The sequence below is a fragment of the Schistocerca serialis genome, chromosome 5 (assembly GCF_023864345.2).
Source record: "Schistocerca serialis cubense isolate TAMUIC-IGC-003099 chromosome 5, iqSchSeri2.2, whole genome shotgun sequence".
Taxonomy (NCBI): Eukaryota; Metazoa; Arthropoda; class Insecta; order Orthoptera; family Acrididae; genus Schistocerca; species Schistocerca serialis.
The window spans coordinates 422,157,911-422,185,751 of NC_064642.1; the positions used below are offsets into that span (position 1 = coordinate 422,157,911).

A 27,841-nucleotide genomic window follows, 5' to 3' on the forward strand; every position below is an offset into this window, starting at 1 on the left:
AGTAGCATCCCCTGTAGGGACAAAAGAACCCCATCACACACTGAAGGGCAGTGCTGGAGGGAGAAATAATTATGTAAGGGATACAAGGCACGGCCCAGGGGTTTTATCGGCCAACCGCACTGCATAAAAGACAGGGCTGACTAAGTACAGGACCCATGGTGACAGTCAATGCTATTGTGGCACTAGAGGTGGAAAAACCATTGACTGCCTTCTTGTTCTCAGTATCTAAATAGAAAAAATGCAACTTGTCCTAATCAAATGGTGGGTCCGGCCCAATTGGAAGGTGATATAAGGCATTGGCATTTGCGTGTTGCACTGTCAGCGAATAATGGATCTGATAATCATAACAGGAGAAGGGGAGAGCCCACTGCTGCAAATGATGTGCTGCCTTGTCCAACATGGCAGCTGGAGGGTTAAAAAGAACAACCAATGACTCGTTATCCATGATTAAATGGAAATTGTAACCATAGAAGAGCATATGAAATTTCTTGAGGGTGAGAACAATCACTAAAGCCTCCTTTTCAATCTGAGAATACCACTGCTGAGTGGGAGCTAAACTCTTAGAAGTATAAGCAATGCGTTGTTCAGACACCATGCCAACACTATGGTGAGAGGCATCTGTAGACAACACAAGGTGCTGACCCAGCTGAGAAGTGGTCAGACACAGGGAAGATTGAGGCTTAGATTTAAGCAAAGTGAATGCTTGGTCAGAAGCTTAGGACCAGAAAAAAGCACATATTTATGCAAAAGTATGTGAAGTGGGTGAGCAATAGTGGATGCATCCAGTAAAAACTTACACAACTTTACCTAGAAATGCCTGCAGTTCCTTAACAGAGGCTGGCCATGGCAAAGCCACAAATGCATTAATGTGGTGACACAACAGCTTAACCCATGTGTCAGAAACTTCAAAACCTATGTACTCAGTTGATGGCTAGAAGATTGTACGTGAGACCCGCATACTGTGAAACAGAAAACAATGATCAGAGATTGCTAAGATGGTCTTCTGTGGAAGAACGCAAAACAATGATACTGCCAAGGCAATTGATGCATCTGGGTACAGAGACTGTCAGCTGTTGTAAAAACTGCTAAAAAATTGCAGGCACACTAGTGATGCCAAAAAGCAAGCACTGATACTGGTATAGGCCAAAACATCTATTGACAATGAGAAGGCACCTAGTGGGAAGGGAAGCTGGAGGTACACTTCCAACAAATCAATCTTGGAAAAGTAGTGGCCACCTGACAATTTTGCAAATATTCATCAGGACGGGGCAGAGGGTATGTATCAAACTGGTAACACAACATACGCCAGGGGAAAACAGAGATGACAACTCAGACCAGAGGGCTCCAGCTTCTGATATGGAACTTGATCTGATACTAAATTTACCTCATTGGCAATCGAGAAACTGAAAGCGTTACATGCATCTAACCCATACATGTCTGTGGTATATGAATGCTCCACATCAAGGTAGGTGAGAGGGTGAACAACACCTTTCTAAGAGACAGGAGCAGAGAACTGACTTAGGATCAGGATCTGCTATTTATTGAAGCGAACCAACTTCTGTGAAACTTATGTGAGGGGAGGGGAGCCCAAGTCCACGTATGTTTGTGCATTTACTAAAGTCACTGCAGTTCCCATGTCCTGTCACATTTTTAGTGGTTTATTAAACACATACAAGTCAATAAAGAATTTATCAGTAAAACAGTCATTGTAAAGTACAGTTTATGTCCATCAGTACAATTATGTCTGCCACATTTTAAGAGGTATTACACACTAAGCAATGTGGCCTTTCTTTGATACTTGTTTCAAATCACCCAATGCTTAGGGCATACAGCACAATGGAATGGTGGCATGCAGCTGCTGCTGTGATGTGTTTTGTTGCTAGTGTAGCTGTAACCATTGCTGTCCCTTGTGACACCAAGTAAAAGGTTGTACTGCACCATCAGCTGCCCCATCATCCTGAACATTGCAGCGTACCAAACAGTGCTTGACTGAGTAACGTCCTATACTTCCCCTGATTCAGCAATTTGGTTGCCTGTGGCCTGTAACACTTCAAAGGACTGTGCTATATTGAGCACATCCATAAGTGTTGGATTCTGACACTGAAGTGCTTTTCCACTGACTTCCCTATCTGGGACCATAAAATAACAATTCCACGTGCCATGTGATCAGTGTAGGATATGTGATAAGTACTAATGACATATTATATATAAAAACAAAGATGAGGTGACTTACCGAACGAAAGCGCTGGCAGGTCGATACACACACAAACAAACACAAACATACACACAAAATTCAAGCTTTCGCAACAAACTGTTGCCTCATCAGGAAAGAGGGAAGGAGAGGGGAAGACGAATGGAAGTGGGTTTTAGGGGAGAGGGTAAGGAGTCATTCCAATCCCGGGAGCGGAAAGACTTACCTTAGGAGGAAAAAAGGACAGGTATACACTCGCACACACGCACATATCCATCCACACATACAGACACAAGCAGACATATTTAAAGACCAAGCATGTCTGCTTGTGTCTGTATGTGTGGATGGATATGTGCGTGTGTGCAAGTGTATACCTGTCCTTTTTTCCCCCTAAGGTAAGTCTTTCCGCTCCCGGGATTGGAATGACTCCTTACCCTCTCCCTTAAAACCCACTTCCTTTCGTCTTCCCCTCTCCTTCCCTCTTTCGTGATGAGGCAACAGTTTGTTGCGAAAGCTTGAATTTTGTGTGTATGTTTGTGTTTGTTTGTGTGTCTATCGACCTGCCAGCGCTTTCGTTCGGTAAGTCACCTCATCTTTGTTTTTATATATAATTTTTCCCACGTGGAATGTTTCCTTCTATTGTACTAATGACATATTTACATTGACAGCTCAACCTGCATAATTTTGCAGCCCAGGCTTTGTAAGATTGGTTTGGGCATTTCTGACAATGGTTAAATTATGCATGTGTTGCAATGACATGCGTTCTGTCACAGCATAATTGGTGAGAGATGCTTCACCCATTTAGGATCAATGAAACGTAATGACAAAAACAGTGTTTTGAGATGATTCGATTTAAAGGTTTTGTCCAAGAAACTGAGTACTTTCTAATAGTTTCTCACAAACCTATCTATGGTAAATAAAAAGTATACTTCATTGACTGTTGTTTTCAACTATGTGTTACATATTTTAGTCACTCGATGGACACTAATGAAATGCTTTCAATGAGTACTATAAGCAAGAGAAGTGTTTTCCAGGAAGTTTATCATCAGTCTTTGATGGAGAATACATGAAAGCCATTATTATATTCACTTTTCATTATTTGTCTGCAGTATATAAAATAATTTACAGGTAACTGAAATAATATTCTTGTTTTCTAATCTTCACATAAGAAACATAAGAAAAGTCATTTTAACAAAACACAGTGCTCCCTCGCACCTGTTTTTCTGTTCATGGTTGACTGTTTTAAAAAGTAATACAACACATACATTTAAACAAACCAAAATTAGTGGTTTACATGAAATAGCTAAGGTGGTGACCTAGCAACAATAATAAAGGAGACAAAATCAAAAAATAAACATGAAGTCTATTCCTGTGATTCTCCCACGTTTTTCTCATTTTCTAAATTGTTAGCAGCATTGAGTCCTTGCTATAATGTGTGATACCTAGGAGGTATAATACCCTTATTACATAAATCTATAAGACCTTTTTTCTTTTCTTTACTTATGTAGAGGGGACTCTCACATGCTGGGCACAGAGTATTGTCTTCAGGTCCTGAATTCGGAGAATTTCGTAGGCCAGGTCTTTTCTTGGTGTGAAAAACTTGAAAGTCATGATCTTTGTAGGAATACTTGAAACATATCATGTCAGGCTGATCTTTCCTATACTGCATCCAAACAATCTTAAGCCATTTCACAGTTTCTCCATTCTCAGCAGTTTTCCTATTCTGAATTATTTTCTTCTGAAGCTGATACAAATCTGAAATTTGAGTGTTATCCATTTCTGTCACTCTGTACTTGTTGGAAGTCGTGCTTACAATTGTATACCAGCCATTTGGATCAAAAACATCCACATGGTTACTTTTTCTTTTGATGCTTGCATGCTGAGTCTACATCCATTTGTGAATGTCCAGGCTCAAAAAAGCATTGGTCAATAGCTGGAATGTCCAGTGTATTCACTGCATGTAAACACAGCATGCTTGTGTTAGCATTCCTGTTGTGGTCCCCAAATGTATCAGAAAACAAGGTTATCGGTTTTTCTTGTGCATGATTTTTCAAAAAATCCCACAGACATGAAGCCACCTCTACGGACCCCCTTTTTGTTGTTGTCTCATCCCACATGTACCAATTGGTTTTGTTTTCTCCGACACTAAGAACAGAGAGATTGTACATGGAGAGCCTTCTTTTATAGAAAACTACCTTTGCATTCACTTTAGGGCAGTAAAGCACAACTTGGAAGTCAAATTCAGCCAGCAAAGATTCACCTTTTATTGCACTTTCTTTCTTAATGTTCTTAAATTCCCTTGCCATTTTTTCCCTTGTAGATGCTATCTATTCCTGTTCCCTTTTAAAACCTTTGTCTTCCCTTTTCTCAGCCGATAGGTGTGAAAAATTTAAACTTTTATCACACATATCTTTTTATGGCCTGTGGAATTTCAGATTAAATTCCTTTGTGAATATCTCCCTATACAGCCATAATTTCTTGACTATCTTTCTTTCCCCATAACGTTGTTCCCAATATAACTCATACATTATCTTAATACTTATATCAGCAGGTAAATAATCTGCTGTACACTCTTTCCTCTTGTAATGAGAAGGAAGGGTAGGAAAACTCTTAATGTGTTTCCTTATAGCCTCTTTACTTTCTTTGGGTATCTTTATACCTGGCTCATGACATTCTCTTTGCTCTTTCTCAATTACATGATGTTCATCTCTTTTTTTAAAAGTATTTCTTACAAAGTTTTCAGAAATATCAAATGTTTTGAGAAAAAGCTGTGTACACACTTCAATCTTATCAGATCCCTTTATTAGATAGAATTTCTTGGTCTTCTTTCTTCGTCAGTTATCCGATTTTGTCCTCAGACTTGGTTTTTCTTCTTCTTCCACTAACTTATTTAGGTACTGCCTTTCTAGATCAACTGACCCAAGATCCCAATAGGCTCTAAGGAATTTTGTCTGTCTTGCTCAGTAAACTTACTGGTGCACTGTTGTGGACATTTAGTGCAATCTTTTGGCTTCACATTTCTTTCAGGAACTTCAGAATTCTTTCTAGAAATATATGCTCTACCATGCTGTCAATTGATTTTTCTTTGATTTCCTTCCTGTTTCTCTTTAACCACAACCTTTTTCATTTTCTTGTTTTGTTACTACTCTCAGTACCAGCATTGTCATCTGCAATTTCCCCTTCCTGAAGGTGATGATTTACTTATGCACTAGTTTCATTCTTAGCAATTTTTGTGACATTACTTACAGGGGACATTCCATGTTCAGTACTGCTGTCTGTAACAATAACATGACAGGTATTCAGAAGAACAGAAAAGAAAATTAAGTGGAACTGCTACAGTGTCTAGTAATTGTTTGGCTACTCACCAGAATCTGCAGTGTTGTCTGGTTCATAGGAAAGATCATCATCTGTATCTGAACCAATGAATGTCCTGACCATCTCCACATCATGTTCTTCCTCAGCTATGAATATAAACAATAATAATAATAATAATGACAACAGCAGTAATAGCAATAATAATAATAAAAAAATAATAATAATAATAATTATGACAACAGCTGTAACAACAATCATAATAATAATTATTATTATATACTATATACTACCAAAATATATACACTAAGAAACAGATTCTAATACTTACAAGATTCCATTAAATTCTGTTCCTTCTCCAGGCACATTTGAACCATCTTTCTTCCTTTGGACCCCATAGTGCTCCTACTTGCTTGTAAACCCATTCACAACTGAAACAATATTTATCTTCCTTGCCAGGAAATAGCATTTCATTGTTGTCACAGAGTGACAACGACAATGCTTCTAAAGAGAAGTATCAGGAAAAGCAACTTCTAACAGTTCTATTAGGTTCAGAGGAACATAATAGCTGTTCTGTTTCACAAATTAACACTGTGTTCAGTGGTCTAAAAACCTCTTCCAGCTATCTGATTCTTACTAGTTTTCATAAAATGTAGATACATTGACAACTAAAATGGAAATGGAAAGATAGAGTTATGTTTGTTTGATCGTAATGTAGGTCTTGATTTCGTGTACCTTATGGTACTAACATCTCAAAAGTGTCAAAAATGTAGTTATGGCTGTCTGATCCCAGATGGGTGGCTTGTTCAGTTCATCAAATGATAAGCTGGTCAGTTCTTGCAAGGGAACAAGCTGGCACAGCAACTGATAAATGCACGACGAAAGCCAGGAAAGAAAGAAAGTCTCACACAAGTTTGCACTGCCCACATGAAAAACCTGGAAATGTTGGCTTAACCATGTCTCATAGGAGTCCCAATCTTCAGTCGATTCATCATATGCCAGAAAGGCCAATGGTTGCACTTATGGGAGAGTAACCTGCCATGAAAACGTAGATGCCACTTGATTGAGAGCAGTAGCAAAAGCCTGCTGTTATTCTGTGAAAGCTTGCTGCTGGGCAGTGAGAAGTTGGAGTATTTCTTCCGTTGAGATCCTTGTTGAGTGACTTATCACACAGAGAAAATGTAACCAGGGAACATAGTTCTTTATAGAGCAACATGTAAGATACAGGTTGTGCATAGCACTGAACATGTTGACTGTACAACAGTAATACAGCATAAAGAATAGGCGAAGCACTCATTTACGTTTGCTTAAATAATGATGTTTCTTTAGTGGCTCACCAGTGTGTGCCAGGGGGCCAACACAAGTGGCCTCTATAAGTGAACCTGTGAAATGTGTGGGTATATGCTCTCTGAAGTCACATGCATAATTAGTGAAGGTACATCAGATACCATGTTTCCATTAATCTGGCTTGAATATACAAATAACATTATGGGTACCAACTATGTGGCATTAATTATGAACTAGAAGTATTTGACTCCTCTCACAATGATTTGATTTTTTTGTCTCATCTTGCAATGGTCCCCTATATTTCAGAGAGACAATGGATATTCACTGGATTCCAAAATATTGACAGTATCTGAATATGTCAAGAAGAAATAGAGCAGTGATTGTTTCCCAGTAACACTACATGTATTTGAAGTTAAGAAACAGAATATAAGAGTAGAATGCCTTGTTCACGGTATGAACAATTGTAAGTGCAGTGAGATACGTTTTCCGAAATAGGGATAAATGCCATGATTTGTAGTGTAGAAATCTGACTCGAGAGTAGTGTTCGACCAAACCTTTGACCAAAACTCCCACCTTCAGGCAAACTTTCGGCTTCAGCCAAAATGTGCCAAAGTTTTGGCTGAAGCCGAATTTCCTAGCAAGTGCCAAAACTGAACTAATTTTTGGAACTGCACATGTGCAGTGAACACCTGACAATTAAATTGCTACAGTCTCAAAGCTTTGACATACTTGGCGCAGACTTAAGTACACTGTGTTGCATTGTTTAGCCACCCTTGCCAGTAAATACAAGTTCACACATAATTAGATTATCTACGTTGGTGTTTTATCATATGTTTACAAACATTTTTATCTGACTGAGAAGAAGAGGATTGAGTTTGTGAAAAGCACATGTACTTATACTTATCTACACCCAATTGCACTTGAATGTCATTCCAAGATGGCGGCGAGTTTACACGTAGTTTCAAATCGCTCGGTAATTTGTGATCGTATTTCGTCAGTGAAGTGTACCATATGCCATAAAATTGTGTTAAATGGATTAAGAATCTGTGCGTTCAATCATAAGTGGTGCCATACCCATTGTTTCTCACGATCGGAAGTTCTAAATAAGTGCGACTGCGGTATAGAGTGCAACGTGCGGGACAATGCCAGTGAAATGCACAGGGCAGGTTTGCAAGTGAATGTAGAGAGCGAACTTAGGAAAGAACTCGATTATATTATAAAATACGCAAAAACGCTTGAAAACTTGGTAATAAGTGTGAGAAATTCCTCAAAATCTAGCCTACAAGAGTTCTCAAATACCAGTCAAATAAGCAGCACACGACCAAAAACAAAAACAGCGGGACTTACTTTAAAACTAAGTAATAGGTTTAGTGTGCTTGAAAATAGCACAGAGGAGAAAGAACAATCAAATTGTACCATCATCCACACGGACAGTGCTGTGATCAACGCTAAATTGTGCTCACAAAGCAAAACAAATCGGCCTGCTATTTGTAAACAAAACAAAAAACACACGTTGGAAAATAGACATGAAATCCTTATTCTAGCAGACAGCCACGGAAGAGGTGTAGCCGAAATTATGAGTTCTAAGAAAACAGGATTCAAGGTAACTGGCGTAATCAAACCAGGAGCGCCACTATGTGAAGTTTTAAATAGCTGTAATCAATCTATGACGAAAGGCAGCACATGTGTGATAATTGGAGGCGCCAACGATGTATACCACAATGAAACTAGACGTGCTACAACAGTTTTAAAGCAAGTAATTTGTGAAATGCCTGAAGTGAAATTTTTTGTTGTCAGTATCCCTCATAGGTATGATCTCATGGTAAACTCTTGCGTGAATACTGAGATTATTACCGCCAACAGAATTTTCGCTAAGATATGTCGAGGTTATCCTAATGCTACATACGTTGGGATAAATAGTGATTGCAGAGAGCATTTTACAGAGCATGGACTTCACAGAAACATGAAAGGGAAAGAAGCCATGAGTGCTGAAATATCGAATGCTATTAAAGACTCTAAAGTAGAACGAAACACTATTACACTGTCTGAAAACGGCCCTTATTAAAGTATCAACATTAGTGGAAATAGGAAGAGCTGATGTCCCACAATCTTTGGTAGCAACAGAAGATTCTTTGACGTTAGAAGAAGTAAAAAAATCTGAAGTGTCGTCCAGTACAGCAGCCACATCAGCCAAATTGTCAGTAGTGTCGAAATCATCAAAAACAGCTGAACCATTATCATCAGCAGCAGATGTACCACCCTCCCCAGCAGCTTCAAAATCAAGTCCAGATTCTGTGACTAGTCCATCAATCAGAAGAACAGAGGCAAGAACAGTGGTACAAAATGCCACTCAGATATCATCAACAGAAGAAAAATCAACGCCATCGGAGCATCATTTATCAGCTTCATACGCAGCTTCAACGTCCACAGTAACGTCAGCGCCAACTGTAGTTCAAGATTTAAACGAAAATACAGTTTCAGCAAAAGTTCCAGTATCAATTGGAACATCACTTACAAAACCAGACTCAGCATCAAAACTGGCAGCATCTCCAACATCCACTGAATCATCAGCTTCAGAAACACCTCCAGCATCCACTGAAACAGCAGCTACAACTACAGATACAACAAGTATGGTGACACGTCCAGGGGTAAGAAATACAAGGAGCAGGAAACGTGTAATTCTTAAGGATTTTTGGTACCCAGCCTCAGCAAGGAACAGCCGGTAACACTGGGAAACATGAGTACAAACTCCTCTCAATCTAATGTCAATAATTTAAAAATAATGAGCCTTAACATACAATGCATTAAAAATAAAATATTAGAACTTGAGATTGCAGCCAGTGAAGGTAGTATAGATTGTATTTGCATTCAAGAACATTGGTGCATGAGTTATGAACTAGAAAATATTTGCATTTCTCCATACAAATTAGTAAGCCATTTTTGCAGGAAGGAAACAAGACATGGTGGTGTTTGCATTTATGTAAAACCTGGAGTAAAGGTTAAAAATATGACTGTAACTGAATCCTTGAATGAAGAAAAACATTTTGAGGCTGCAGCAATACAGTTGAATATGCAAAAGAGTAAATTAATAATAATGTCAGTGTACAGATCACCATGTGGTGATCCTGAAATTTTTAGAAATAAGTTAGAGGCATTGCTCAAAATATTACATCATTAAAAATCAACAATAATTATAAGTGGAGATTTTAATGTCAACTTATTGACTGAGGTGCATCCAAAGATCAGTTCCTGAATGTTTTACATAGCTTCAATTTGTATCCACATATAACTAACCCTACAAGAATAACAAACTCTTCAAAAAGTCTCATAGATAATATCTTCACAAATATAGATGCCACAGATATAGATGTAATAAATGTTGACCTAGGAATATCTGATCACAATGCACTTATCCTTAAATTTTCCATAGCCCCTGTGACCAAAAATAGTTCATACCAAATGTACAAAAGAACCTTCTCCACAAATAGTTGCAATCACTTCATAAATACACTGACTAACCAATCATGGGCAGAAGTACTGTTACAAACTAGCGCAAACACTGCATATAATGTTTTTTCTTCCCTGTTTATGTTGAATTTTGAAATGTGTTTTCCTAAGAAACTTGTCAAAACAAACACATTTGGGCATACACATGCTAACTCCTGGATCACAACAGGTATTAGAAATTCCTCCAGGACCATGAAAATGCTTAACTATAGACTGAAAAGTTGGACTGACCCCAAGTTTAAAGAATATGTAACAAATTACAAAAAAATATATAGAAAAGTAATTACAAAAGCAAAATTACTAAGCAATGATAAATTAATAAGAAAATCAGGCAATAAATCAAAAACTATTTGGGAAATTGTGAAAAGGGAAACAGGTAAGGGCCTCAAGGATCAGGAAATAGTACTAAAAAATAGTGAAAATATTGAATTAAAAGATGAAACTCTGGCAAATTACATTAATAATTACTTTTTAAGTGTACCAGTGTCATTAAGTAAAAACTTTACCAAACATGAGAAATTAACAGCCCCAAAAGTAGACAGTAGTATGTTGTTAACTCCCACAAATGATAATGAAATATTAAAGGTGATAAAGAGTCTAAAATCAAAAATGTCTGCAGGTGTGGATGAAGTGCCTGTGTCAATAATAAAAAAAGCTGCCAAACAAATTACAAAGCCCCTGGTACATATTGCCAATTTGTCTTTCAGTGAAGGTGTTTTTCCTGAGAGGTTGAAAATCTCTAAGGTTAGACCTCTGTTTAAAAAAGGAGATCCATACAAGGTAGAAAATTATAGACCAATATCCCTTCTCCAATCATTTTCAAAAATTCTAGAGAAATTAATGAAAACCAGACTCATAAATTACTTAGATGCTCACAAACTTCTAAACTGCAATCAACATGGCTTTCGCTCGGGCCACAGCACAGAAACGGCTATCCATGCCTATACCAAAGAGATTGTCAGGAGTCTCGACACTAAAAAATGTGTAGTAGCAATTAACTTAGATTTATCTAAAGCTTTTGATACAGTAAATCACAAAATTCTGTTAAACAAGATGGAGGCAATAGGTATAAGGGGAGTTGTGAAGCAGTGGTTTGAATCTTACCTTCAAGATAGAACTCAGGTAGTAGAAATCATTGCAGAACATAAAAATCAGAAAATCAAGTGGGTCTCAGACGCAAAGAAATTGGAAATAGGTGTCCCACAGGACAGTATTCTTGGTCCCTTATTATTCTTGCTTTATATAAATGACATAAAAAATCCTAATATTTCTACCAAAATAATGTTGTTCGCAGATGACACTAGCATAATTATAAGTGATGATAAAAAATCATTAACTACCACAACTGATATAGTCCTGAAATATATTCAACATTGGTTTAATGCTAATGAGTTAACACTTAATCTAAGTAAAACAAATTATATACAGTATGGCAAAGCAACTCAAGATATGGACCTCCAGTTAAAACTAATGGATAAGAAGATAGAGAGTGTACAATCCACAAAGTTTTTGGGAATGCACATTGATCAAAACTTAAGCTGGAAAGACCATCTCAAGTACTTATCCCAAAGGCTCAATTCGGCATGTTTTGCATTGAGGATATTATCTAGAGTATGCAGCACAGACTGTACTAGACTAGTGTATTTTGCTTACTTTCAGTCCATCGTGTCTTACGGCATAGTGTTCTGGGGTAAAACTAAATCAAGCTTAACAGATATCTTCAAATTTCAGAAAAGAGCTATACAAATCATAACACATAACTCTCCAAGAACTCATTGTAGGCCCCTTTTCAAAGAACTGCAAATACTCACAATACCATCACTGTATATTTTTAAAAGCATTCTGTGTACAAGAGCACATATGAAAAATCTACGTACAAATGAGGACTGCCATAATTATAATACTAGAACTTGTAAGAATTTGTATGTAGAAAGGGTAAGGACAACACAAACCCAAAAGCATGTAAGTTATTTTGGAATAAAAGTCTACAATGCTCTGCCAGTGTACATGAAGGCAATAATAGATGAAGTAAAATTTAAGACTGAGCTTAAAAATTACCTTTTAAGCAAAACTTTCTATGATGTAGATGAGTACTTTGATTGTGTGTAAATTTATTGCCAAAAATTTTAATTTATATGTCTAAATTTGTACTTTTAAAAAATGCCTTGAAAGTGATATTCCATTATTATGTCTGTAGTACTTGTACTAGTATGATAACTTTGTTGTGACAATTCCTACATCATTTAAATGATATACAGGAAGATAATATAATGAAATGAAATGAATGAAATGAAATATTTATCTGCTCCTCCTATTAGTGTTCCTAGTGAACAGTTGTTCAGCACAGTGGGACAGTTGTTTTACAGACAGGCAAACTAACTTGATTGGTGAAAATGTTTGAACAAATTATTATTTTTAGCTTACAACATAAGACTTTATAACTTTGATTATTAATTTTTTCATTGATAGATATCAAAATGCTAATGGAAATTTATCATTCATTTGGCTATTATTGTGTGTTTTCCTAGTTGTAATTGTTCAAGTACTTTTTTAAATAAATAAATATTATAATTGGCTTTATTTCAAAGTGTTGTTATTTGACATGTTGCAAGATAATTTTAACAATCTCATTAAATTGTCTATATTATATTAAAAAAAAGTCATTATTTTATTCACATTTTGCCAGTCTTGAATGAAATTTAGTGGAGCTATCAAATCTTTGGCTTCAGCTGAATGTTTAGAGTGATAGCTGATTAATTGACTTTGGCCAGAAATTGACCTTTGGTCGGACTCTACTTGAGAGCAACATTTCAGACTCCACACAGAAATTCTCAGTTTAATGCCAGTCAGTACTTAATTATATTAAATTATGTAAGTGTAAGTGTTTGTGACTCTTCAGTTCTATATACAGGACCTCCACAGCCCTGATGGTCTGATCGGTATACAATATGATCTGAGGGTGAGATGACCCTCAAAAATAAGGCAGCCTCCTTCTTTTTAAGGGGCTTCTTGAAAAAAATTTATTTTTAAATATTGTGACTAATCAAAGCTACAGACTGTTTTATTGAAATAAACCATCTCCCTGAAAAAATTAGCTTTATACCTATTTGACACATATGCCATTTATTGATTGTCTACATTTTGGTAGTACAAGGAGAATTAAAATAAACAAAAAGAAATGGTTTACATAAATTTTTATTTACACTTCCTTTTTACATTTTATCTAAGTTAGTCATTGGTGTTATCATCATCATAATAATAATCACTGATATCATTATCTGGGATGATAATTAGTCTAACCAATGAGAGGGAAGAAAAGAGACAGTGTATTTCCATAAACAAGCAGCACTGAAATTTATTATCTTGATTGTCACAAATATTTGATCGTTTCACCCAGATGTTCTGTGTTCTTTGAGCTTGTGGTTTATGTTGGGATCTGAGCACACAGCCATTTTTTCATTGCTGAATGAAATACATAACTGTGCCACTGACACCTATCTAGACTTTTACTGTCTCCTGCAGAAATGTATACTGTTGTTGAGTATGTTTCCAATTTTAAATTCAGTTCAATTCCAAGTATAAATGGAAAGGCTGCTAACTGAGAAAAAGATTTAGTTGTGATCTTTTTCAATGCTATTGTGAAAATAGCAAGTTTTTTTCTTTAATAATGCATAATATGTTTAGGTAAAGTTGATTTTACAGTTTACTCAACAGAACTAATTAACAAGTCTCATTACTTTTGTGATAACTTTCTCTATTCAATCCAGAAAAAAATTAACAGTGTTTTATTGATAAAATAAGATATGTTAAAGTATAGTCCATTAAAACAGATTGTAGTCAAATTAGACATTACTCATGACTGCACCAGTGGCAGTACCATAAATGCTAGTAAGAGCAATTTTATGACACTACATATCAATTCCAATTCTTTAATGTAAATCTGCATGTGGCCTCAATTACTAAAGCTTCATCTGTCAGTATTAGATGACCTCTATATTAATCTGTTACATGATGTAAAAATGTTGACCTCAGCAACAATAGTTTAATCTGTGAATGTAAGATGATCCTTTAGTTTTTGAATGATGAATCTGAGAAAGAATCTTGTCTTGTTATTGGGTAAATATAGTACGACATGTCACAGCTGCATGGGATATGGCAGAAGACTGCCTTATGTAACCCAAGGTCATCCTTTACAGATTTAAAAGGGCCATAATCTTATATGATGGTCAAAAAACACACTACACATCATGTATCCAAAGAATCTGACCAATACTGTTGGAAATGCTGCCTGTATAAAGTGAAAATGACATTAACTTATGTGCCACCTTCTTATTTACATTACTCACTTGCTTCATGGTTGGTCAGTAGCACGTTGTGTGAATGCTCTGTCTTTCGCTAAAAACATTGTAGCAAAAGATAACTTGGAGGTGGAGTAACTCAGCTGACAACTTTTCATGGCCTAAGATGATGTGGACCTTTGAACCAATGTAAGACAAACCCATGAAACTCACTTACAATTGGATTTTGTTTCTAAGGCTTCATTTGATGACTGCTTTATCAATTTTGGCATTTTCCTGGGGCTCCCTGCACAGTCTGTCTTGGATGTAGCATGAGTAGGAATATTGTTCTGTTACTGTCCAGCATTCAGCTAAGTGTGTATTTTTCTGTGGTTCAGAGTGTGATATCACTACTCAACATTCTGTGGTCAACCGCACAGGGAAATTTCTGGCTGATGCAGCTTTATCCAAGCTAGGGAAAGGTTGAACTTTACACTGTTGCACAAACATTTGCCAGCTCTTAAAATTACTTGTCAAACAGGCTGTTTTTAAACAACCACCAGACACTGCCAAGGAGGTTAAAATACAAATAAGTTGTGTATTAATTGTGGTACTTTTGACCAAGAGTAATATTACAACAGCTGAGAGGGCTGCTTTGCACTCACTACTCAGGGTGGATTTTGATATTGTTATCTTACCTGTGGACAAGGGAAATGCTATGATTGTCTTGGACAAACAGGATTATGTTCAAAAGACACAGTCTGATCCAACATACTGTAGATTTAAGTGCTGACATAACAAACTGTGTTAAGAGGAAGAGTGATAACTTCCTGGAGAAATGTTCCTCTTAAAGAGACTATCAAAAGTCATGACTGTTATTGTGCTGTCCCTTCTAGATAATATACCCTTGCAAAGAGCTCAAAGTAAGATGTTCCTCTTAGCCCATTTTCGGTGCTCTGATGTACTATGTAACAAAACACTTTGCTACTCTGTTGAGCCCAGTAGCAGATTGGTATGTACGTCACATTAGGAACTCAGCAGGTTTATTACATCAGTGACATGGACTGCATCAAAGCGATACTTTTATTTCAGTAAGTTTCGATGTGGTCTCACTCTTCACTCTCATTCTTATCTGATTTGTTACGGTTGACTGAGGTTAGTTTTGGTGTTGAATTAACAAACATATATCTCGGCATATGTTGTCTTCCACTTGCTTTTTACTCACTGACCAGTTCTTACCCTTTCAGTGTTGCTTTCCAGATAGCAAATAGTTTGTGAACCAAGTTTGATTGAAGTGAATCCAGGGGCTTAGGAGGAGTTTTTTATCCATGGCTTTGCCTGCATACATGTCACATATATTTCACACCTTGTTAATACATTTCACATATATTTGTACACATATTTCACCTGTTTCTCTAGCGAATTTCACCTTGCAGTTTTGTTTACACACAGCTCAATGTTTATTACACCATATCTCCTGAACTGTGTGTTGTGCAATGATGTAATTGTGCAGGTACATTCAGTGGTATGTATTATTACTGTCTGCATAATGTGTGATGAATACAGTTAGCAGTAAATAAGTAATAAATTAAAATGTCATGCCTGATGTGGCAGTTTCATTCCATGCACAGCAAAAATGCAGTAAGCAATAAACTTTTTTCCTTTCATCATTTTGTGGGTGTTGTCAGTGAAAAAACATTTCTAATTGTGTCTAAAGTTGTTGCAACTCACAACTGCACTCATCTTCAAATACTGGATGGATAAAGTCTAGCTATTTATGTGTTGTCAGCTACACTTCTTTCTCACAGCTTCTCCAACCCTCTGATAGGCAGGTGTTCCTACACACACAGTGATTCTTTTCAGATAGTAAGTGATATGTGTGCCAAGTTTGGTTGATATTGGACCAGTGGTTTAGGAGAAGAGTTATTTTTATAATATGTATGAATTTTGAGTAACATATCCTGGAGTTGATGACACTGTATCCAGCATGCTTTCATAGTTACATAGCTGATTCTTTTAAGGTTTGTAACTATGGTAGTGGAAAAGGATGGTTGCCTTCCCTCCCTTGATATGTTGACAACCAGGAAATTTGATGGTATGTTGGGACATGCCAGCATAGGAAGCCAACTTGTACTGGTTTGTATATTCATGCTGACAGCTGTCACAATCTGGTTCAGCATAAATGGGTACTTTGTATCTTGGTTCATGGGGTCCACATCAGATTAGACCCAGATAGTTTGTCAGCTTAGCCCATGTTGAAGTCAGCTTTCACCAGAACGGTTATAATGCAGATGCATGTTGTGCTATCGACCAACCACAAATTAGGTGAGTGATGTAAATAATGAAGTGGCATGTAAGTCTATGGCCTTTAGGCCTTAACACAGTGTTATAACCCAACCTGTGTCACAACACACTTATTTAAAGAATCCCACTGATGTCAAAAGTGACATGGGAGTTTTGGTCATCTGTATTCTTTACACATGAGCGGCTGTGTACAGGAGTGAAATGGCAATGGGATCAAACTGAGGCCTGCTCTCTGGTTGGAGATAGTACACAAAGACTTGGATGTTAGGCTAAGGAGGCAGACATGGTAATGTTAGAGAAGTGAGATTCACAGGCAGCTTACTGGTCTGCTTTTTATTGCTTCTTCCTGTGTGGACAGTGAATATGTAGAAGAGCATAGACTGGTTTCTAAAAACATAGATGAGGCTTACTAGATGCTCCATTCAGTTACCAGAACAAATGGGCACCCTGGCCTGTAGAACACAAACCATGGAAGTACCAGATTCCACTGCTCTAATCAAACACTTAGGTTCAAGTATTCATCACCATAAGAGTGACATACAGACATAGAAACAGGTAGACAATTGTACAATGGAGACCAATGAGCCTTGCCCAGAGGTACAGACAGGCAAGCTATGCAAGTCTTTCTTAGTTCACAAGCTTAGCTTAAGGTAATGCTCACTCACATGGGATCTGCTGTAGGGTATTGGTCATCAAAGGCCGGAACTCTTCTGATTTTGGACTCTTGAACTCTACCTTACTTCGCATTTGAGAGCATTTGGCATTTCAGACTGATTGCATACAGATAGGACATAACTTCATGTTTCTTGTCTCCAATTCGCAATCAGTGAGCATGAAATTAGTGGTTTCTCAGGATGTATGACCTCTTAATGGACTGATTAAAGTAGCTTGCACTGTATGTCCCTGTCTAAGTTACAAGGCAAGGCTAACAGCTAATATTCATATGTAGATGATTTATCCTTTTTCTGTCATTATTTCATGATTTGATTATCGCAACAGTTACTATTTCCAACATGGTTGGTCAAATTCTGTCAAATGGTGATGTGAAGCGTGTTTTTCAAACACCACCTAAGATTAGGATCCTTCTAGTATCTGTTAACAGTGATTTTAGTGTGGGTAAAGTGGTTGGGTGTCTACCATACCCCTTGTAGATGTAGCATGTTGTATACTGGTCAGACCATCATGACTATGGAGGACCTGTGTATAGAGCTTAAGCATCATACACACTTACAACAGCCAAGAAATCTGCTATAGCAGAACACTACCTTTGTGCCAGTTATCCTCTGGAATATAAGAACACAAAGATGTTAATCTCTGTGTTCTAATATTCCACAGGATGACTGGTACCAAGGCAGCACACACTTCCAGCTATTGGGATAGTGTTATTACAGAAACAGTTGAGATTAAATTAGTAGGTGACATTATAAATAACGATCAAGGGTTTTGCTTGAATTCTGCTTGGAATCCTGCTCTCTTCATGGTAAAACAACAAAGGAAAGAAGGTGGTGTTACTTGGTCCCATCTCAATAATGTCTGATGTTGGTTAGTTCTGGTTGTGTAATGGCACTAGTTGTTTACACTGTTAGTGTTATAATATGACATACTATGGTTCTTGGTTAGAATAGCCCCACTTTCCTTGCACAGTACTTTTGTGTTGCATTTGAGCCTTGAAAATGATGGGGTGTGCACCTGTTGAAGTATTGGCAGTTATTGAGACATTGCCTGGCTCAATTCTAGTAAGTTTTTTGAATCAGTATGCATTAAGGAATGCTCCATGGACATGAGGGTAGACTGCATTGTCTCTCTGTCACCAGACACCAGTTCTATTTAAGAGATCCAGAATGCCATTGAGCATGATGTATGTGACTTGTACCCAATTCCAGCCATTCTCCTTGAGCTGTGGTTAGCTGTTTTGTGGGTCATGCATCAGAATGGCACAACAGTGCTTTTGGTTTGTTGTAGAGCCCATCCTATGATGTATCACAGCCACCTTCTATGTGAAAGGAGTGTGCTGCTACATGGTTGTAGATTAATAATTCTATTTCAGTTTCTTGTTAGTGTACATAAATTATGAAGTATTCTAGAACACAGTTGTGACACATTTCTTTCTTATCTTTTATCAGGCGAGAGGGTGGTGGACATTTCATCTGTGGCAAATCACCTACAGAAGAGGAAGGAGAACCAAACACAGAGGATCTTGAGGTTGACTATAGTTATTTTGACGGCTGTGTTTGGCCATATCTTGCAGCTAGAGTTTCAGCATTTGAACAGTTAAAGGTACTAAAATCAGAATAATCCTTCAATGTGTTAATGAAATATTTAACTGTTATGATTGTGATATGGTAATTCCTGGAGGGAAACAACAAAATTATGGGGAGTGCCAACCAGTCACCTGACAGTATTTGGCAGTTAGCACACATGCTCATTTAAAGTTCAGTAATTTATACTAGCTTTCAGTCTTCCAACTGTAGTATACAACTACGTACACCCCTGCATCTCTTTGTCCCACCACACGTATGCTTGATGTGCATGCCTTTGTGGCTGTAGCAGCACTAACTGTTTCAGATTGGTTACCTTTATGCTATTGGAGAGTAAGATGAAACCATTGTTTCATCATGAAGGGTAAAGAAATTCAGGGCAAGCAGAGGGTAGGCAAATTGTGGGTGGCAGAAGAGGACTGATAGATGGCTCTCAGAAACAGCGTTAACATATTTATTTATAATGTTAATAATCACAGAGCTGAGTCGGAAAGAGAAGGGGAAAAGTGGAATCCATTTTCAGAATGGAATAGTATATGAGCAGAAAATGACAAGAGAGGAAAGACTGAAGGTAAGGGAGGAGCTGGACATGAGTAGTAGAGGGGTAAGGTTCTGGCAGTTACCCATGAACAATGGTAAGTGGCTGTCTTAATTCTTCTCTTTGGAAGTCAATTCAGCAAAGTTGTATAACTTTAGCAGAGTATAATGAAAATATTACAAAAGAAATACCTGAAGATGAATTTTTTGAGAAGGTGAACTATGTCAGAAATGTATGTGAAGAGAAAAATTGTGGATTAAGAACAGCTAAGTGTGTTGGTGAAAGATAGTCTATTATTTTCAACTTCCCTGCATCTTAAGATATCTGGTGCAAAATTTGTAGCTCATTACTGCATTTGTACTAGCTCTACTTGGAAATAATGCTGCTGCAGAGAGAGAGAGAGAGAGAGAGAGAGAGAGAGAGAGAATTTGTATCATGGATGTTTTATGAACTGATGAAAAAAATAGGTTTTGTATGAAAATTGTCAAGGAAATAATTATAACTAAGATCATTTTCTGGAAACTTAACACATTTATTTTTATAAAATTCTATTTGAAAATATTACATTCTTGAATCAATGTTGTAGGAAAATTCTTGTAGAAAGTAAATACTTGAGGATTAAAGACCACTCATCAAAAAGCAGAAGCATTGATTCCACATACAAAAGAAAGAAAACTTGCTAGCTTTCAGATATATCCTCTGACAAGCTAAAAAAACACACACACACACACATACACACACACACACACACACACACACACACACACACACACACCTAGTGTAGCTGGCATTATGTAGGGCATAATCGAAAAGATAGCAAACTTTTTTTTTTTTGTGCCTGTCAGTAAGCCTGTATGACTTACATTTTTCTGAAAAGTATAACTGAGAGTGAGAAGTAAGTAACCTATTCAAGTAATCATTGCTTACCCCACTTAAGGACCTCATTACATCAAAGTGATGTATTGTGTTTGTGTGTGTCAACAATAAAATATTTACTCGGTTAGTAAAGCGAGGAATTTTGATGTTTTCGTTTTGTGTGCGTTTAACAAAAAGGTGTGTATTTGTAGCGTAAACCAAATATTTTAATACAAATCTACCATATAGTTATGGCATTAACAACGGTTTGCACAGAATTTTGATTTATTACAACTTCTAATTTGTGTCCCACATTTTGATTTTGGACATCTGGTCACTCTAAATTAAGATGCTATTAACTTTCATGTATAGCTTTCATCCTTGTTTGCCCTGCTCAGTGAATATTTGCCTGACTAGTCATTTTAGAAATTCAAAGGCAGTTTTTCACTGTAAAAATGAATATAAGTGAGTGGAATTTATTTGCATATAAGACATGAACTTTTTTGTAATCTATAAGTATCACAAACAGTAACAAAACTGAATTATTCCAGAATAAACCCACTGAAGATGCTGTAAGGTAAAAGGCAAAATATGTCTGGAAAATAAATAAATCTAGTTTGTAACAAAAAAAATACTTTGATTTTATGAAGCGTATATTTATACTCCTGCTACAGATAATGGCCACACAAACAAACGTATTACGTCTGACTAGTCATCATTTTCCAACAAGGATCCATCTGGAACACAGAGACTTCAGAAACTAAGTTACACATGTTGTCACATACTAAGACAATTGCACAACAAGAGTGGCATATTGTCAGAAGTGATTAAATGTTCTGGGTCTCCACTTCACACAGTTCTCCTGCAGTAAGGAGTGAAATGGCAGGCCAACTGGAAACCTATTCCAAAGTGAAGTACGTGGGACAGTATGATTATTGTTAGCAAATTGCACAAAGATACACATGAAATTCTGGTGGCATATGTAACAAACATGATGTCATGTCCAGCTGTAGTGAAATGACTAAGGCATCACAAACATGGGTGATGTTGATTGGGTAGGAAGTCAACCAACATCAACCACAGATGACAGTGTCCATATAATTGAGGAATTGATTCACAGTAATCCCAGAGTGAATGTCACAGACACTGCTTAGCAGATGTGCATCTCAACAGACAGTGTTCATTAGTGTTCATTCCACCATCAGAGATCACCTGCAGTATTGGAAATTGTACTCTTGCTGGGTTCCACAGTTACTGTCACATGCACATAAAGATGCAAGATTTGTGATGTCTCTGGACTTCCCTGAGCATCACTCAGTGGAAGACAATGATTTCTAACCCAAATGATTCTGGATGATGAGACATAGGTCTGTCATTTCAAACATGCAACAAAAAGAGCATCTGTTGAATGGAAACACATTTCCTCACCTCTGTGGAAGAAATACAAAGTTACGCCATCAACAGGGAAGGTTTTGGCCATCATTTTCTTCAAGGGTGCAGACAGAATTTTCGGCAAAGGGTGCAGCCATTAATACTGTGTAGCACTGACACTGCTATGCAAAGCTGTAAAGAATGAAAAGAATGAGATGCAAGGAAAATTCAGCAAAGGCATGAAAATGCAGTATCCCAAGTGTGTCATACAACAAAAGCTTTGCTTCAGCATTTTTGATTGGAGGTTTGGAAGCATCTGTTCTACTGTCCAGATCTTGCATCACATGATTTCCATCTTTTCAGCAACCTGAAAGAACATCTGAGGGTAAAGAGGTTTTCCAACAGTGAGCACATTCACTTAGAAATTCTCATATGGCACTGTGACCGAGGAGTGGAGTTCTGTCGTCAGTGAACTGACTGGTAGAAAATTCTGGCCATTGTTTACAGACACTTGGTGACTGTTTAAACACAGTGTCATGTATCTGTGTCATGTATGTGTGGCATTCCAAGAAAGTTATTTGGCCAGTCATAATAATGTTCCAGATGTGGAACCACCAGAACTGATGCTGATCTGTTGCCACTTCATATATAGCAAGAACACCAGTACACCACAGAAAAAAATGTTTAGGTTGTTTTGTAAAATTTTTGCTTTATTTGTTCCAAAATTCTGGTGCAATAATGTTTGATGCATTTCTTGTACAATCGAAATGTTAGAGAGAATAATTATACGTATTATCAGAAGTTGATTAGTTCAATATATACTGATAGATCAAATTAGTGGAAGGTTTTAATGCCTAAGAAGTAATACAGATGTTATTTAATATACAAAAAAAAGCCAAAGGCTTGCATGTTATTTGATATATTTTGATCGGTTTTGCCCATCAGATATGAGCATCCTCAGATATTCACTGCTCTAGTGATAACATGTTACAAGCTAGTAGCATCACTTTACACCACAGCTAACACAAAGTTTGTTGACAAAGGTGCTGAACAATGCTTCTTAAAGTGTAGCATATTGCCATCAGGGCAATGAATATTTGAGGATTCTTTCATCAGGCAAGCAAAACTGATGAAAATAGGTGAAATAATATGTGACCTGTTACTGTGTTCAGTCCCTGTGCCTCCGTAGGCAAAGTTTGTGTTTCCTAAGTGTCCCAGCTACTATTTATTTACTTACATTACATTACTTGTTAACTACTATGATAAACTACATTCTACATTAACTATGCTTGGTGAATAATTTGAACATTCAGAGTTTACTGCAAAACTTCTCCTGCTAAATAGAATAATATTATTATAATTTCTCTTGTAATACTTAATGCATGTAGTTTTTGGGAATTTTCCATTGCTTCCATAACATACTCTCTGCAAGTTCATTAAACATGCCCTATTTAATTTGTTCCCCAATATTTCCCACCTAGACTAGTGCTCCATCTTTAATATTCTTGATTTTGATGAAATGTTAAGGTCTATGTTTTATTCCTTCCTTTCTCTGTGTGCAGTTTTTCTTTGTCTTATGATGTTAAGTACTCTGAAATTTTGAAATGTTTTTGTACCAACAACTTATCACATCATCTCAAATTACTCTTAGCAAACTGTAGGCAGTGGTACACATCTTACATTTCTTAGTGCAAACATAAAGTATTGCAGCCTGTGGATACAGGAAAATTGTAGATATACATCATAACAATTGACATTTGACAATTTAAGTGAAATTGCCTGACTTCAAAAGATATCATCATTATCCAGTAAGAGTTCACATTAGCCTTGTGTATTATTTTACACTGTCATTTGGTGTGTTGCTATAGTAACTAATGATATTATAATATTGCAGTGCAGCAACTTGCATTAATCTCTGAATAGATAATGTATATTCAAACTGAATTCAAATTAAATTTTACTTCAGGCTACTATTTATTTATTTATCCAAATCAAGACAGTGTAAATTGTATCGATGTTGCCAAAAACATAAAATACAGACACAGACTTACATAAATGTACACAATTACACACATATATAGATACATTAATTTCTTGTCATACTGAGTTACCCATTTGGGCATTGTATTTTACTGTTCTATTGAACATATTATAAAATGCCTCTTAATTGCAGTAATTAATGATTAGTCAATGAAATTTACGTATCATTTTATGTAATCCTGTATGGTATAAAAACACTTTTCTAACAAATAATTGTTTAGGGTATTCCTGAAGGCCTGTATTTCACTTTTCTCTTTGACCTCTTGTGGTAGTTTACTGTGTACTTTAATTCGATTATATATCTCACTATTTAAGCTTTTCTTTCCATTGAGGTACAAGCGGTCACTGGATCTGATTCCACGTTCATGTAGAGATCTGTTTGTTGGGTGCTGATCAATGTCTTTTTTAATGTGGATCACTGTTTGCAAAATGTACTCTCACAGAAAAGTCCAGATTCTGATAGATGTAAACAACTCAGTACATTGTGTTCTCTCACTGCTTTTTGTCATAATTCATGCAGCCCTTTTTTGTAGCTTGGAGATTGTTTTGAACATTTTTGGAAGATGACTATTAACCCATCAAGGAATGTATAAAATGTATGTTTGACCATCAGCTGCTCTTTTTTGTTTTTATTCTTCTTCTTCTTCTTCTTCTCCTCCTCTCTCTCTCTCTCTCTCTCTCTCTCTCTCTCTCTCTCTCTCTCTCTCTCTCTCTCTCTCCCTCTCTGACTTGCTCTGCATATGAGATGTGGCCATTATTTATGTAATGACAGATGTGATGAAGTGGCTTACACTGTTTTAACCCTGTAAGTATTTATGTATATTTTGCTCTTCCTTGGAGAAGAATTTGTAACATTTCCTGTATACTATACTTATTTATTTGTATCTTAGGACAATATCTGTGAAGATGGTCTGTGACTGAAACTGGTCGATAGTTGGTTAAAAAAAAAATAAAAATAAAATAAAATAAAAGAAGAAAAGTAAGAAGGAACACCTGATGGTCAAACATGCATTTTATACATAAAGATTGTTTGTCTGTTCTGCTTTTTTGTCCCCCACAACATTATCCCATAACTCATCACAGAATGAACTTATGCAAAATATGTTGTTCTAGTGCACACAGACTTTATTATTCTCAGTGCAAAGCATGCTGAAGCTAATCATTTCCCAAGGGCAGTAACATGCTCAGTCCATTTTAGGTGTGTAACAATATCCATCCCTAGAAATTTTGTTTGTGATACGCATTCTATGAGTTCATCTTTCACTTTTAAAAGAGTTATTTTTGAGTTTTCTGCTTATCTGTAAACTAACACTGTTGTTTTTTTTACATTTAAAGTTAATTTGTTGTTGTCTACCCTTCATACATGCATGAGTGTTTCTTTGTCCTTTATTACACTTGGTGATGTTTCATTGATTCATCAGTGAACAGCACTGTTTCACCAAGTTCGACACTCTGGGAAAAATCATTGATATATATCAAGAAGAGTAGTGGGCCAAGCAAGCTTGCTTGGGAGACTCCAATATTAAAGTGCCCGGGACAGAAAGGTACTTTATGGTATGACTAGAGTTTGTTTGAGAGATCTCTACCTGTTGCACTCTGTTTTCTGGGCTTGAATGAAACCACTTATTTGCTGCCCGTCTTATACCTAGAACTTCCAGTTTATTTAACAGAATTGTGTGGTCTATTGTATTGAAGACTTTGCTGATGTCAAGTAAGATGCCTGTTATATTATCTCCTTTATCTAGCACTTCCAGAACAACATTTGTAAAATGAGATATAGCTAATTGTGTTCTTTTAGCAGGCTTGAACACAAACTGTTCTTTACAAAGGAGACTGTACTTTGTTAGGTACCTAATTATGGTTTCCATTACTTTTGAAAATTATGACAGTAAAGAGATGGGCTTAAAATTTTCTGTATTTTTGGGGTCTCCATTCTTATGTAGGGGCAGGACCTTTGCATGCTTTAGTGCCTATGGGAAGTAACCTCGTGAATGAGTAATTCATGATGTGCACTAAAGGGTCTTTGATACTGTCTATACAGTCCTTCAGCAAGAACACGGGCACTTCATGTATACCTCCTGAGGTTTTATTTTTTAGTTTCTGAACAACCTTGCATATTTCTTCTTAAGAGGTGGGTCGCAACATCATTGTGTTTGGAACACAATTCAGTGTTTGTACAGGCTGTATTTTGTCAGATTTGTGTTGTAGTTTGTTAGCTGTGTTTGATGAAATATTTATTTGCAAAGTTTGCATTTTTTAAATTTTTTTAATACCCCCCTTCGCTCTCATGTATTGTGTTACCATTGTGCTGTAATTGTATGTTTACCTGTTTGGTGACATTCCAGGTTGCTTGTATTTTGTTTTCTGCCTTTTCTATAATTTCATTGTTTTGAAACCTTTTTGCTATTACTAAAACTTTTCAATATATGTTTTTGTATGTTTGATAGAATTTTTGTAATTCAGGGTCATTTTGGTGTTTTTTTTTTTTTTTATGCCACTGAAGTGTTTGAGCATTACAGAAGATTTCCTTATCCTGTTGGTCACCCAGTTACTTTCGTTTTGTGTTTTAGTGACTCATAATACCTTTGGGAATAGTTCTTTGAACCTGAAATTAAATTTCAATACGAACTTAAAAAACTTCTTATGTGTACCAGTCTCCACTTACACCTCTTCCCATATTTGATTGTTCATATGCATGGTAAATTCAACCCTTTTTTGCTTAGAGAAGACCCTTCTGTATGTGACTATTTTAGTTTTTTCTACAGTTATGTTTAATTTCAAGAGCTGACTACAGTGATCTGAAAGGCCCAGGTTACCTACAACAACCTCACAGTTTTCTTTATGCAAGTCAGTTAGTATATGGTCAATGATTGATGCTGAATGCTTAGTTACCTTTGTGACTGTGTTAGTCAATGATTATGTTCTATAGCTGTACGTAATGTTCAAAACTACGTTGCAGAACTCATCCGGGTTCAAGGTGTTGACGTTTAAATCTCCACAAATGAGAATTTTGCCCTTAGGATTAATAATAATGTCCAATACTTGGATTAGTTTTGCTATGAATATATCTATGTCACCACCGGGAGAATAGTAGATACTATCTTACACTGATGGCTTTTCAGATATTTAAACTATGTAGTTTTCATTGATATATTGCTGGTAGTTTTTTCTCTTCATGAAAGATTTCATTAACCTTTTAAAATCACTTCATCATAGTCGTGCTTCTTGTGTTTGTATCAGAAGTAGCAATGATGTTGTAAGTTTCCTTCTGGTAGACATATTGCAAAATAAATACATTTAAATAAATACTTAAGTAATAATAAGTAATGTCATTTCACCAACACAGTTTTTTCTTCAATGGTTCAAATAAATGTATTGCAAATCAAAATGCACTTGTCTCAGCCACATAACAAAAAAAGGGACTTTGATCAGGTTGAAAAATCCCTATCTCATACAATGTAAAATTTATTCCTACAAATGGTACATTTTGTGAGAAACTATTAAAATAAAATTTTCAAATAAATATGACTTCTAGGTCACACATTTATAACTAGTATAACACAAGGAATTCTAAAATTATTGATTAATCTGAGATAATAATTATATATGTAAAAAGTGGACATAAAAATAAAAAAACTGTCTACACTTTTTTATCTGTGTAAGGTCCTAACTTCTTTGAGATTTAAAAAATAACTAAACTCCTCTGTTAAAAAATGCACAATACTCCAAAGAGTCCATCTTGTAATTTTGAACAAATTCTGGCAATTAGGAACTGAGAAAAAGTACTCCTTACTCTTAAAAAATACAACTTATTGGAAAGAGCCATTAAAGTAAGCTCCATACAGTGGTTTATCTGCATCCTCTTCCATCTCGTCTTGCAAATTCCTTTTTCTTTCTCATC

The 27,841-nt window shown here is 36.4% G+C and overlaps 1 protein-coding gene across 1 annotated transcript in view; it reads left to right on the plus strand.

Annotated features, from left to right (window-relative positions):
* LOC126481526 (FAD-dependent oxidoreductase domain-containing protein 1-like) overlaps window positions 1–27,841 on the plus strand; it is a 237,803-nt gene that overhangs the window by 133,973 nt on the left and 75,989 nt on the right. Inside the window, exon 7 of the mRNA XM_050105334.1 lies at window positions 19,002–19,155. Coding sequence (XP_049961291.1) covers window positions 19,002–19,155 — 154 coding nt within the window. The remainder of the gene's footprint in view (window positions 1–19,001; window positions 19,156–27,841) is intronic.